The sequence below is a fragment of the Pristiophorus japonicus genome, chromosome X (genome assembly GCF_044704955.1).
Source record: "Pristiophorus japonicus isolate sPriJap1 chromosome X, sPriJap1.hap1, whole genome shotgun sequence".
In the NCBI taxonomy this organism is placed as follows: domain Eukaryota; kingdom Metazoa; phylum Chordata; class Chondrichthyes; family Pristiophoridae; genus Pristiophorus; species Pristiophorus japonicus.
In genome coordinates this window covers 18,994,198-19,009,168 of record NC_092010.1, presented here as the reverse complement: position 1 = coordinate 19,009,168, position 14,971 = coordinate 18,994,198, and the positions used below count along the sequence as shown (strand labels likewise).

Below are 14,971 nucleotides of genomic sequence, written 5' to 3'. Positions count from 1 at the left end.
GGAGGGGGAAGAGGGAGGGGGAAGAGGGGAGGGGGAAGAGGGGAGGGGGAAGAGGGGAGGGGGAAGAGGGGAGGGGAAGAGGGGAAGAGGGGAGGGGAAGAGGGGAGGGGGAAGAGGGGAGGGGGAAGAGGGGAGGGGGAAGAGGGGAGGGGAAGAGGGGAGGGGAAGAGGGGAGGGGGAAGAGGGAAGGAGACGAGGGAGGGGGAAGAGGGGAGGGGGAAGAGGGGAGGGGGAAGAGGGGAGGGGGAAGAGGGGAGGGGGAAGAGGGGAGGGGGAAGAGGAGAAGGAGACGAGGGGAGGGGGAAGAGGGGAGGGGGAGGGAAAGCGGGAGGGAGAGAGAACCAGAAACCTGGCAGTTAGTTCGACCTTTCCCACCGTCACCTTCTACACGAGTGCCTGTGGTTACTGCCAGCAAAATCCAATCTGACGTAAGCGATAAATCCGCTTAAAAATAATGACATCTATTCTTCCACAACTCAGTGAAATGAGAAAGAGATTAAACAGTAACAAAGCCAGCTGGAGAGGGGGCGGGGGTTGCTGTCTTCGCTCTTGTTGTTGGTGTTCAGTGCACTGTGCTGGATCACAGGCCCTGGTTTTTGTGTAGAGAGCTACACGATCATGTGATTGGCGATGTGATAAGAGTGTGGGATGTGCAGAGTCTGCTTCAGCATGACTGGTCCACGGGACTAGCGTGGTGGAATTCGGAGTTTCGTAGTCGGCAACTTGTTTTTTTTTTCCCAGGAATTTATTCTGTCTCCAAATTCCCTCCATCACCGATTGTCTGCCTCTTTGCTCTGCTCACCCCACCCCCACCCCTCCTGAAGGCAGTGACCACTGAGAACGATGACTCCTGGGTTCGACATTCCTCTCGTATCTCACCATTTTCTGTGGCCAGGTTATTCAACTGCAACAGATCACAAACGGAGCCCAACCTGTCCTCCCCGGACCTTTACACGCATGGGTTTTCCAGCAAGGAGCCAGTTGTACCCGTCTGTTGGGGCGGGGGGGGGGGGGGGGGGGAGCTGGGGATAGGATTCATTGCATGGCGCCCAGAGTCTTGGGAGCACAGCCACCCGTGGTCACATAACTCAGGCATTAATGACACGACCTGCAGTTTCCACCGGTCTCTCGCCAAAGTTAAAGGCAGGAGATCGGGAGATCCCACCGTGAAAATTGACCCCCCCACCCTCAGACAAAGAACCTCCAAAGGAGCAGAAGCGAATAATTTATTTTTAAAATGGGGGATGTGAGATAAACGTTACGAAATCGAGGGAAATGATAAAAACGGAACGTGCACTGATAAAATGAGGAACTGCCAAATCCTGGAGTTACACAGCGGGTCAACCAACATCTAAACGGGCAAGGCGGCTGACAATTTTAAGGTCGGGGCCTTCAACAGATCACATCCCCTGAAACATTGGCCAGGAATGTCCTGGGAGATGCTCCTGTTCCGCCAGTGTAACTTCGTCAGAAGTGCAGCGGAAACTCCATTCCCACAAGGAAATTCCCAGCCATTGAGTTCCTGGTATACAGACATGGTCTGGAATGGCGGTCTCAATGCAAATAGTTACATTTCCAAATGACAAGAGGTTGGGATGAACTGTTAACTCACAAGAAGCAGCCAGGACCTTACAAAGAGAGCATGTCAGGGTTTGAACCTGGGCTGCTCAGTGGCAAATGAAGTTTAATGCTCAGCTCTGCATATTGGATGTAAAAACTAGAAACACATGCACTCCATGAACAGGATGGAACTTGTCAAGGGGAACATTGAAAGGCATTGCTTACCATGTCTGAATATTGTGAGGTGGCCATAAAAAAAATCAAACAGGAACCATTGAGATTTACACCACAGGAGGCCATTCAATCTATCGTGTTTGTTCCAGTTCCTTGATAGAGCAATCCAAAACTAATCCCAGTGCCCCATCCTCTTCTTGTTGCCCTATATATTCCTCTACTTCAAAAGCTTTTTCCACTGTTCCCTGGGATTTATTGCTCAAACCAGCTAAGTTCAACACCCCAGAGGTCCTGCTGCTTCTGGAGTAATGGCAGAGTTGTGGTCACTGTGACATTAGGGCACCATCCAGACCCGAGGGGCAGTGCGGGGGCTAGCCATAAAGCAGATAAGTGGTGTCAGAGGGAAGAGCTGTGAGGGAAAAGAAAGAAAGCCTTGCATTTCTATAGTGCTTTTCACAACCTCAGGACGTCCCAAAATGCTTTACAGCCAATGAAGTCGTTTTGAAGTGTAGTCACTGTTGTAATTTGGACAACACTAAGATGTGGTTCACTGTTTGCAGAAGCTATACAATGAAGAATGAATTTAACACAGATAAATTTAGCTCTTTGGTAGAGCTACCCAATTAGTCGCACCCCCCGCTCTTTCCCCCATAGCCCTGCACATTTTCCTTAAGTATTTATCCAACTCCCTTTTGAAAGTTATTGAATCTGCTTCCACCGCCCTTTCAGGCAGCGCGTTCCCGATCACAAGGTATGGAGAAACAGTTAAACACAAGCAGAATGCTCGGGTGCATAGCCAGACAGTGGGATACAAGTGTCCAGAGGTAATGCTGAGGCCTTATAATGCACTGGGCAGACCTCACCAGGAGCATAGTGTGTGCAATTGTGGTCAGCGCACTTCAAAGGGGTCACTTTGGAGAGGGTGCAGGGAAGAGCAACAAGAATAGTCCCAAGTGTAAAAGGGACAGACCCTGAGGAAGATTAAAGCTTAAATTCTACAGTCCATTGGCAAGAAGATGAAGAGGAGACCTTATTGAGGTATATAAAGTATGAAATGGGATAGATAAGGTGAATATTACTTCAGGGTGAGTCAGGCCCAGAGGGCATACATTTAAACTGGGAAAAGTACATTGAAAAGAGAGTAATACAAAATAAGAAGCAAGCTCCCTCACTCAAAGCGGCTAAAAATAAATCTTCTATCACAGCAAAACTGAAATATTTTACCATCTAAATTACAGCAGCAGCCAATAGATTCTATAAAAATAGAACAGAAATTAATAAAAAGCCATTGTGCAGAACCTATATGTTCAAAGACCTTTCCAATGATATAACATCACACACACACACACACACACACACACAAATCAACATAACCAATTCGGAATAGTTACGCTCCTGCTGCACTATATTCCTGATCTATGTCTCCAATTCCCTATCTGCTCCCTTCACAGAAATAGCTCACAATGGAATATGCTTAGCCTAGTCATACCTTAGTATCCATTTGCATTAATGTGTCATTCGATCAACAGCCCATCCTGACGCCAACAGATGGGCTCATCGAGCTCCCCAGAACAGAATCAGTGGCTGCAGAAAAATACACGACCCATTCCTTATAAACTGAGTACTGGCGATGTCTAAACAATACCCTCAGTAGCTTTTGGTTCTCTCCTCGTTTCCATTTGGGAAACATATTCCTAAGGCCAGGAGGAAACGCCATTACTTGAATTCTCTCCAGTGACAGCATGAAACATTCCCACATTCCTTCCATTACGACAGCTCTCTAAGTATCAGTTTCCCATCTGAAATGCTTCCCTAGCCAAGAGTCATCAGTGTTGTCCATTATTTTCCAAAGGGCGATGAAGCTCTTTGGGTAGAGAAAGGGCCAGCTGAGTTTTAAACGTTTGCACTGGCATTAAAGACTATGAATGAAGTCTCTTCGCCCTCATTCCAGTCCTAACTCTGGCACATGCCCGTATCATTGCGGCTTCTAGTTTAACCATTCGGGTTGGCCTAATCAATGTCGGACCTGAAAAATCCATCATTTTGCCACTTAGTAACAACTCTCGTTGAATGGATTCCACAAATGCTTCTAGTTATGGGCATGGATTACGCAAATGTAGAATTTGCCTCAACTTATTCATAAATATTTTCTTAGAAATTCCTGCAAAGAGAAACAAAACTTAAAAATGTGAAGTCTCACACAAGGTGGCAAGTTTGTGCTACCCTAAGTACACAAATAAAATCAGCTATCTTTTTATCTTCAAAATAATGTTTTCCTAACACACCAAGGTACGCTCAGATCTTCATAGCAACAGTCCTCCATTTTTGTCAAGAAGATTCCTTCCAGCTGGCTCGGACACGAGCACGAAATACGTTTCCTCCACACAGCCAGGTGGAGACAGTTTCTTCAAAAAGTGGAGAAGTTGGGCACTGTTACAGATTTGGAACAGCCATCTCAAGGCTTCTTCTCCTGGCTCTTGCACGTGCTCAGATTTCCTCGAGGAAGTTAACAGGGAACATTCCCACCTTCCGGCCAGTGAACACCTTGATGTAGCCGTTGACTTCCTCTCCTTTCTGCAGAACAATCTGTCACAAGTTGAAGGATAGAACAATGAGAGAGATCAACGCAACGTGTTCTGGCACCAGCTCCTGGGCCTTGCTTCAAACCTTGCTCTTGAACTGATTGCTTGGGTGCCGTGTATGAGAATGGCTCAGGGACCCCTTCCTCCAGTTTTAGTTCCTGCCCTATGAGGGAGCGGCCTCGCCACCAGGTGGACAAGTCCCCTCACCCTCCCATAGCACGGCTGAGAATGTACGCTCAACCATTTGCTGTAGTCAATTCACGCCCCAGCTCCCCATGCAACCCCCAGTTGGTAGACGGAGCAAACCAATTTAACATGTGGAAAGAGACTTGTGCCGTGTGTCATTTTGCTATTTTGATACTATATGATTTGAAGGAATTATGAGCTTTCTGATAAAGGAATTATAGAAACAGGAAAAAGCCATTCGGCCCAATAGATCAACCCCACCTACCCACCTCCTCACCATAACCCTCAACCCCAACTCGTTCCCTTGTCCAATTCTGAAAGTTATCATTGAATCTGCTTTCACTGCCCTTCCAGGCAGTTTTGTGCTTTGGTCACGTATACTTGTGTCCCCGTGTTTCTGGTACAGTTCTGTAATCCAGTGAAACATTTGTTTACTACAGCTCCCGCTTAAATTGATTTCATAATAAACCTGATTCGCAGTTTAAGGCCTGAGATATACAGTCTGTCAGAGTGTCGCTTGTCTATCTATTGAAGCTATCCAGGGAGTACAAGGTGTCCTGGATTATATTAGTTGAGCGTATCAATAAGAAATAGGAGCAGTAGGCCATACAGCTCCTCGAGCCTGCTCCGCCATTCAATAAGATCATGGCTGATCCGATCATGGACTCAGCTCCACTTCCCTGCCCGCTCCCCATAACCTCTTATCGGTCAAGAAACTGTCTATCTCTGTCTTAAATTTATTCAATGTCCCAGCATCCACAGCTCTCTGAGGCAGCGAATTCCATAGATTTACAACCCTCAGAGAAGAAATTTCTCCTCATCAAGAGGGAAAGGGCTTCATTGTTCACCCAGCATGCACCACCCTCCCAGATTACTTTGCCCACAGAGTTCATAGGAAGCGTGGGGCTTGCCTGGCGAAGCACTGGGCACGGGAACAAGTGTTGAAGGGCATCTGAATTGTCATCGTCTCCGTTTAACATACCTGATCTTTCTTCAGGGTAATCTGGCCCATCTCCTTGTTGCCAACAAATGACCGTACAACTCGATGAACCCGTTCTCCTGCACGCACTCTTATGATGTAGTTTGCAGGGAAGTAGCCAGACTTCTCTCCGATTTTGCCCTGAAATGGAAGGTCGTTTGGGTGAGAAACATTTTCTATTGCAATCAGTAACTAATACCCTATTCATACTGCACTGCTGCCACGTCTTATATCCCACACCCTCACGACACCGGTGCTGTGACTCACAGTCGACCCGGACTGCTGACAGATTGACGATGTTTCAAGTTGCCTTTCGTATCCTTTCGATACCAGACAGCATCCTTACGTCAAATGGGTTTGTAAACCTTACTGATTCATCACGAAGCAATCACGTGAGTTTGCAGAACTGCTGCAAATGGAGTAAAAAAAGAACGACTTCGTCCAAATGTGTTCAGATGAAGCTCCTGGCCTCGCAAATCCACGGCTGTTCTGGCGTAGTCTAACCAGACCTTTTGCAGGAATGTGCCAGAACAGCTGGGAATGAGGCCAGAATCCGGATATGCCGTGCACTGAAGCACCCACGATGGGTTGTTGGGGGCGAAACTTCCTCCTGCCAGCAGACAGCACCATGGGGCAGGGCCATGGACAGAGACTCCATATTCCCAGGGCCTGGGGCCTTCACTGTTCCCCAGCGTATGGTCAGTGGAGGCATGTCAGACCAGGGGTACCTCAGTGACCATCGGGAGTTGTCGGGCCTACCTGGGGGGGTCCAGGCTGGGACCGGGGTCGGGATTTGGTGGTGGGTATATCTGTGACCCGTTTCTGATAGGAGGGAGCTGGCATTCCCCACCCATGGCCAGACGTCTTTGGCCACCATTTTCAGCTTCATTTTTAATTCGGTGGCCCTAGAGAGTCCACCAAAAAGTCAGTCACAGGTTCCCAGTGGCTACGACCCCATTGTGATTGCCTTGGTCATTGGCCCGTGGATTTCCGGGGCTCCTGTGTTCAGTATTTTTTTTCAGTCAGTAACCAATTTTTACAATAAATAGCACACAAAGGAATTTCAGTTTGTTAGAATATGGAAAACAAGAAAAGGCTGTTTTGATCATCAAGCCCATTCCTTCAGACCACGGCCTGTACCCCATCACACGAGGAAAGATTTTCTCTGCCCTCCCCCACATTCCTGAGATAAATGAAGTACAACTATATTATCTATCTCCTCTCACATCCTAGAATATCTTCAACCTGCTGCTTTCCTTGACACAACAATTCCATCAGCCCTATCTGGATTTATCCTTACAGCTCTCAGTCCAGTCCATCCATCCATCATACTGCTGTTATTGGACATCTACTTCATAGAATCATAGAAATTTACAGCACAGAAGGAGGCCATTTCGGCCTATCATGTCCACGCCGGCCGACAAAGAGCCATCCAGCCTAATCCCACTTTCCAGCTCTCGGTCCGTTGCCCTGTAGGTTACGGCACTTCAAGTGCACATCCAAGTATTTTTTAAATGTGGTGAGGGTTTCTGCCTCTACCACCCTTTTCAGGCAGTGAGTTCCAGACCCCCACCACCCTCTGGGTGAAGAATTTAGCTCATATCTCCTCTAAACCTTCCCCCAATTACTTTAAATCTATGCCCCCTGGTTGTTGACCCCTCTGCCAAGGGAAACAGGTCCTTCCTATCCACTTTATCCAGGCCCCTCATAATTTTATACCTCAATCTGGTCTCCCCTCAGCCTCCTCTGTTCCAAAGAAAACAGACCGAGCATCTCCAATCTTTCCCCATAGCGAAAATTCTCCAGTCCCGGCAACATTCTTGTAAATCTCCTCTGCACCCTTTTCCAGTGCAATCACATCTTTCCTGTAATGTGGTGACCAGAACTGCACGCAGTACTCCAGCTGCGGCCTAACCAGTGTTTTATACAGTTCAAGCATAATCTCCCTGCTCTTGTATTCCATGCCTCGACTAATAAAGGCAAGTATCGATATACCTTCTTAACCACCTGTCCTGCTACCTTCAGGGATCTGTGGACCTGCACGCCAAGGTCCCTTTGTTCCTCTATACTTTTCAGTGTCGTACCATTTAATGTGTATTCCCTTGCCTTGTTAGACCTCCCCAAATGCATAACCTCACACTTATATTTAAGTTGCAAGAACTATAGAGCAGTGATAATGGGGGACTTCAACTAGCCCAATATAGACTGGGATAGGAACAGTGTAAAGGGCAGAAAGGGGGAGGAATTCATGAAACGTGTACAAGGGAACTTTCTTGATCAGTGTATTTCCAGCCCAATGAGGAAGGACGCAGTGCTGGATCTAGTTCTGGGGAATGAAGTGGGGCAAGTGGGGCATGTTTCAGTGGGGGAGCATTTGGGGAAGAATTATCATATCATCATCAGGTTTAGCATTGTTATGGAAATAGACAAGATACAATCACATGTGGAAATACTTAACTGGAGGAGGACTAACTTCAGTGAGTTGAAAAGGGATCTGGCCCAGGTGGATTGGAATCAAACATTGGTAGGCAAAACAGTAATTGAACAATGGGAGGCCTTCAATGAGGAGATGGTTTGGGTACAGAGTAGACACATTCCCGTGAGAGGGAAAGGAAGGGTATCCAAAGCTAGAGCTGCCTGGATGACTAAAGATACAGAGGGTAAAATGTGGCAGAAAAAGGAGGCTTATGACATTTGTAAGGTTCATAACACAGTAGAGAGCCAAGCTGAATATAAAAAGTGCAGAGGAGATTTAAAAAAAGGGAATAAGAGGGACAAGAGAGAGTATGAGAATAGATTAGAAACTAACATGAAAGGGAACCCAAAAGTCTTTTATAAACACATAAATAGTAAAAGTGTAGTCAAAGGAAGGGTGGAGCGAATAGGGACCAAAAAGGAAATCTTACTGTGGAGCATAGGGCATGGCTGAGGCACTAAATGAGTACTTTGCATCTATCTTCACTCGAGAAGAGGATTCTGCCCATGTAGCAGTAAAGGAGGAGGCAGTCGCGATATGGGATAGGATCAAAATAGATAAAGAGGAGGTAATTAAAAGGTTGGCAGTACTCGAAGTAGAAAAGTGGTGGGAGAACTTTGAGAGACAATAATCTGAGACAAAAGTAATTGTCACTTGGAAACATAGGGTTAATAAATGAAAGTCAGAACAGATTTGTTAAAGGCAAATCATGTTTTACTAACTTGGTCGAGTTCTTTGATGAAGTAACAGAAAGGGTTGATGAGGGTAGTGCAGTTGATGTTGTGTACATGGACTTTCAAAAGGCATTTAACAAAGTGCCACATACTAGACTTGTTAGCAAAATTAAAGCCCATGGGATTAAAGGGATAGTGGTAGCATGGATACAAAATTGGCTAAGGGACAGAAAGCAGAGAGTAGTGGTATACAGTTCTTTCTCAGACTGGAGGGAAGTATACAGTGGTGTTCCCCAGGGGTTGGTATTAGGAACACTGCTATTTCTGATTTACATTAATGACCCGGACTTGGGTATACAGGGCATCATTTCAAAGTTTGCAGATGACACGGAACTCTGAAATGTAGTAAACAATGAGGAGGACAGTAACAGACTTCAGGAGGACACAGTCAGACTGGTAACATGGCAGACACGTGGCAAGAACATTTAACACAGAGCAGTGTGAAGTGATTCATTTTGGGCGGAAGAACGAGGAGAGGTAATATAAACTAAAGGGGGTGCAGGATCAGAGAGACCTGGGGGTGTATGTACACAAATTGCTGAAGGTGGCAGGGCAGGTTGAGAAGACTGTTAAAAAGCATACATGATGATTGCCTTTATTAATAGAGGGAGAGAGTACAAGTGACAATTAATTTTGTCTTGGCCTTTATTGCAAAGGGGATGGAGTATAAAAGCAGGGAAGTCTTGCTACAATTATACAGGGTGTTGGTGAGGCCACACCTGGAATACTGCGTACAGTTTTGGTTCCATATTTACGAAAGGATATACTTGCTTTGGAGGCAGTTCAGAGAAGGTTCACTCGGTTGATTCCGGAGATGAGGGGGTTAACTTATGAGGAAAGGTTGAGTAGGTGGGGCCTCTACTCATTGGAATTCAGAAGAATGAGAGGTGATCTTATCGAAATGTATAAGATTATGAGGGGGCTTGACAAGGTGGATGCAGAGAGGATGTTTCCACTGATGGGAGAGACTAGAACTAGAGGGCATGATCTTAGAATAAAGGACCGCCCATTTAAAACAGAGATGAGGAGAAATTTATTTTCTCAGAGGGTTGTAAATCTGTGGACTTCGCTGCCTCAGAGAGCTGTGGAAGCTGGGACATTGAATAAATTTAAGACAGAAATAGACATTTTCTTAACCGATAAGGGGATAAGGGGTTATGGGGAGCGGGCAGGGAAGTGGAGCTGAGTCCATGATCAGATCAGCCATGATTTTATTGAATGGCGGAGCAGGCTCGAGGGGCCATATGGCCTACTCCTGCTCCTATTTCTTCTGTTCTTATGAAAGCAAGGAAGTTATGCTAAACCTTTAGAAAACACTGGTTAGGCCTCAGTTATAGAATTTTGTCCAATTCTGGGCACCACACCTTAGGAAGGGTGTCAAGGCCTCAGGGAGCGTGCAGAGGAGATTTACGAGAATGGTTCCAGGATCAGTTATGTGGATAGACTGGAGAAGCTGGGGTTGTTCTCCTTGGAGCAGAGAAGGTTAAGGGGAGATTTGATAGAGGTGTTCAAAATCATGAGGGGTTTTAATAGAGTAAATAGGGAGAAGCAGTTTCCAGTGGCAGAAGGATCAGTAACCAGAGGACACAGATGTAAAGTAGTTGGCAAAAGAACCAGAGCCAACATGAGCAGAATTTTTTTTTTTTTTTTTCGGAGCGAGAATGTTTTAGCCTGAGATTCACACATTTCATTCAGGCCTTGGATCTGGAATGCACTGTCTGAAAGGGCGGTGGAAGCAGATTCAATAGTAACTTTCGGGAAGGGAATTGGATAAATACTTAAGAACATAAGAAATAGGAGCAGGAGTAGGCCATTTGACCCCTCGAGCCTGCTCCGCCATTTAATATCATGGCTGATCTGATCCTGGGCTCAGCTCCACTTCCCCGCCCGCTCCCCATAACCCTTTACTCCCTTGTCACTCAAAAATCTGTCTATCTCCGCCTTAAATTTAGTCAATGACCCAGCCTCCACAGCTCTCTGGGGCAGACAATTCTACAGATTTACAACCCTCAGAGAAGAAATTCCCCCTCATCTCAGTTCTAAATGGGCAGCCCCTTATTCTAAGACACCCTAGTTTTAGTTTCCCCTATGAGTGGAAATATCCTCTGCATCCATCTTGTCGAGCCCCCTCATTATCTTATAAGTTTCGATAAGATCACCTCTCATTCTTCTGAACAATGGGTATAGGCCCAACCTACTCAACCTATCTTCAAAAGTCAACCCCCTCATCTCCGGAATCATCCTCGTAAACCTTCTCTGAACAGCCTCCAATGCAAGTATATCCTTCCTTAAATACGGAGACCAAAACAGTACGCAGTACTCCAGATGTGGCCTCACCAATACCCTGTACAGTTGTAGCAGGACTTCTCTACTCTATCCCCCTTGCAATAAAGGCCAACATTCCATTTGCCTTCCTGATTACTTGCTGTACCTGCATACTAACTTTTTGTGTTTCATGCATAAGGCCCCCCAGGTCTCTCTGTACTGCAGCACTTTGCAATTTTTCTCCATTTAAATTATAATTTGCTTTTCTGTTTTTTCTGCCAAAGTGGATAACCTCACATTTTCCCACATTATACTCCATCTGCCAAATTTTTGCCCACTCACTTAGCCTGTCTATATCCCTTTGCAGATTTTTTTGTGTCCTCCTCACAACTTGCTTTCCCACCCATCTTTGTATCATCAGTAAACTTGGCTACATTACACTCGGTCCCTTCATCCAAGTCATTAATATAGATTGTAAATAGTTGAGGCCCCAGCACCGATCCCTGCGGCACCCCACTAGTTACTGTTTGCTAACTGGAAAATGACCCATTTATCCCGACTCTCTGTTTTCTGTTAGTTAGCCAATCCTCTATCCACGCTAATATATTACCCCCAACCCCGTGAACTTTTATCTTGTATTGTAACCTTTTATGTGGCACCTTATCGAATGCCTTCTGGAAATCCAAATACACCACATCCACTGGGTTCCCCCTTATCCACCTTGCTCGTTGCATCCTCAAAGAACTCCAGCAAATTTGTCAAATATGATTTCCCTTTCATAAATCCATGCTGACTCTGCTTGATTGAATTATGCTTTTCCAAATGTCCCGCTACTGCTTCCTTAATAATGGACTCCAGCATTTTCCCAACGACAGATGTTAGGCTAACTGGTCTAAAGTTTCCTGCTTTCTGTCTGCCTCCTTTTTTAAATAGGGGCGTTACATTTGCGGTTTTCCAATCCGCTGGGACCTCCCCAGAATCCAGGGAATTTTGGTAGATTACAACCAATGCATTCACTATCTCTGCAGTCACTTCTTTTAAGACCCTAGGATGTAAGCCATCAGGTCCAGGAGACTTGTCTGCCTTTAGTCCCATTATTTTACCGAGTATTACTTCATTAGTGATAGTGATTATATTAAGTTCCTCCCTCCCTATAGCCCCTTAATTATCCACTATTGGGGTGTTTTTAGTGTCTTCTACCGTGAAGACCGATACAAAATATTTGTTCAACGTCTCTGTTATTTCCCTGTTCGCCATTATTAATTCCCCAGTCTCATCCTCTCGGGGACCAACATTTACTTTAGCCACTCTCTTCATTTTTATGTACCTGTAGATACTCTTATTATCTGTTTTTATATTCCGTGCTAGTTTACTTTCATTATCTATCTTCCCTCTCTATTATTTTTTAGTCTTGAAGGGGAAAAACATGCAGGGCCATGGGGAAGCAGCAGGGACATGGGGCTAATTGGATGGTTCTTTTGAAGAGCCAGCACTGCCACGAAGGGCTGAATGGCCTCTTTCTGTGCTGAATCATTCTATCATTTTACGCTGAACCATCACTATTCTAAAGCTTCTCTCGGTTCTCCACATAACTGAAGTCCCTCATCCCTGGTGCCATTCTCGTAAATTGTGTAAATTTAGTAAAAGATCCCACGGCACTATTTCGAAGAAGAGCAGGGGAGTTATCCCCGGTGTTCTGGCCAATATTCATCCCTCAACCAACATCACTAAAACAGATGATCTGGTCATCATCACATCGCTGTGTGTGGGAGCTTGCTGTGCGCAAATTGGCTGCCGTGTTTCCTACATTACAACAGTGACTACACTCCAAAAGTACTTCATTGGCTGTAAAGCGTTTTGAGATGTCCGGTGGTCGTGAAAGGCGCTATAGAAATGCAAGTCTTTCTTTTAAATCCCCTCTGCACCCTCGCAAAAGCCTGGATGAAATGTCCTACCTGCTAAGGGTGTGAATCTCAGACTAAAACATTCTTTACCATAACAGACAGAGGAATTCCATACAAACGCCTCAAAACATTCGTCACGAAATCTTCTCAGGACACTTTCAGCCCAGTGGGTGTGTGACGTGCACTCGGATGGACTCTCGATAACAGAACTTACCTTCCACCACTCTTCATTGGAGTCATCAAAAACAGCTACTCTGTCCCCCGCACTGTAAAAGAAAGCACAAGGTAGGCCGTGAGTATTGCATTACTGAGCCAGGACTGTCAGTCACCATTCCTTTATCATCCAAAGCACGCCCTTAATCCTATTACCATTCTGCTTTCAACTCCAAGTGATGACGCTTTCCTGTGAGCTGCGATTGTGTGGCTAGGGTCACCAACATATTCCTGGAGCTTACATCACATGACCTCACACCTAGCCAAACAGCCTTCCCCACATCACCCCGCCCCCCCCATCTCCAATATTTTAATAACTGATAAACAAAAGTATTCAAAGAAAATGAACAAAAAACACATCCCATTTTTGAAATGGCCCTATGATTTTTCTCCTGGGTTTTTGCACACAGCAGTGTGAGATTAATCCTTGTGATTGTGATTGCAGCTCTACTTTTAACCCTCCATGTGCCTCAGCAGGTTCCAGAAGATTCCGCTGGGGATATCATTGCGGCAGGTCCTCACCGCTCTTTGAAGTTTTCTTTTTATGTGTCACCTGGTGACCTCTGCGAGCTGGGTTTTCAGATGGCAGGGATAAAAAAAAAGTCTTTCAAGCCAGTTCTCAGCCAATTAAAACACAGCTCACTGAAAGGTGCGCCCACCTCCAAAATCAATGGTGAGAGGCAGGAGGAAGAACGTTAATGGACCTTTTGAAAAAATAAAATCATCATCTAATCTATGTTTTGTATGCATTAATTTTAAGTAAAATAGAACAGGGAGAAAGAATAGGGGACAGGGCAGGAGCTCAAACTGACACGCACTCATCGGTCGATCCATCTACACACCCAGCCATGCACCCATCCATCCATCCACTCACTCACTCACTCCACCTCCGCCCGCCTGCCCACCCACTCATCTGTCTGCTTGCCCACCCACCTGCCCGCCCACTCACCCACCCACCTGCCCACTCACCCACCCACCTGCCCGCCCACTCACCCATCCACCTACTCGCCAAAAAAGTCCCTTCAGACTGGTGTTAGAATAACTGAACAGGCGCTTAGAATCTGCTTATGTTTTTGATTTCCTGTGGATGTTATAACATAATGGAATGAAATCGTTCATTTTGCATAACTAAAGCTATTTGAACAGCATGAACATAAATAACCGATAACAAACAGCTACAAACCTCTGAAGGCCGAGAATGGCCTGTCTGACTCCAAACTTGGGAGGATAAGGACAGGGGAGATAGGAGGAAATCAGATGGATGGGCCTTCAGAAAGTATAAACAAGAAAGACATGTGAAGAAGAGGGTTTTTCATCTGAGAGTTGAGACAAAGAACTCGACGAGCCATTGGGCACTCTGGTTTGGGAAGAGCCCTTGTAGGTTAAATGGTCGTGTCCATTATCTTACCCCAGGCCCATCCCTAAAAAGAAAATAAAAGAGCTATCTATAGAGCATTTTAACATAGACGGTGCAGAGAAGAGCTGTTCACGCCACCAGTCCGATCGGGATCGGTACCAGCTACTTGGCACAGTTGTATGTCTACTATGCCTATCCTGATTGTGTATTGTGTTTGACTATATTTGAACTACCGCTCCTTAATAAAATGCCTTACAACTCCCAAGACTCTTTTGGGTAATCTGTGTGTGACCTGTGATCCGAATCTTACAGGATCCATCAGGGCTGATCAGTGGGTCTTGTGCAGAAGAATTGCATAAAGCCCAGAATGAACGATATCAGACGATGTGCTGAGATGGGACTTACTGGAAATCCAGATCATCCTTCTCCTGTGCTTTGTATCTGTACAATGCCACAAAATAGTGAGTCTGTGCGAAGCCTCCTCGCATACCTGGCTGTGGCTTTTTGTTCTGTGCAAAGAGACAAGACGAGAGTGGTTGAA

At 45.7% G+C, this 14,971-nt stretch overlaps 1 protein-coding gene across 2 annotated transcripts in view; it reads right to left on the bottom strand.

Moving 5' to 3' along the window:
• Positions 1–209: 209 nt before the first annotated feature.
• Positions 210–14,971, bottom strand: part of stac3 (SH3 and cysteine rich domain 3) — an 89,689-nt gene continuing 74,927 nt past the window's right edge. For both annotated transcript variants that reach the window (XM_070869430.1, XM_070869429.1), the window contains exons 9-12: positions 14,836–14,939; positions 13,075–13,126; positions 5,485–5,622; positions 210–4,320 (exon numbers count right to left, since the gene is read on the bottom strand). In XM_070869430.1, the coding sequence (XP_070725531.1) occupies positions 4,222–4,320; positions 5,485–5,622; positions 13,075–13,126; positions 14,836–14,939 (393 nt within the window). In that variant the 3' untranslated portion in view covers positions 210–4,221. The remainder of the gene's footprint in view (positions 4,321–5,484; positions 5,623–13,074; positions 13,127–14,835; positions 14,940–14,971) is intronic.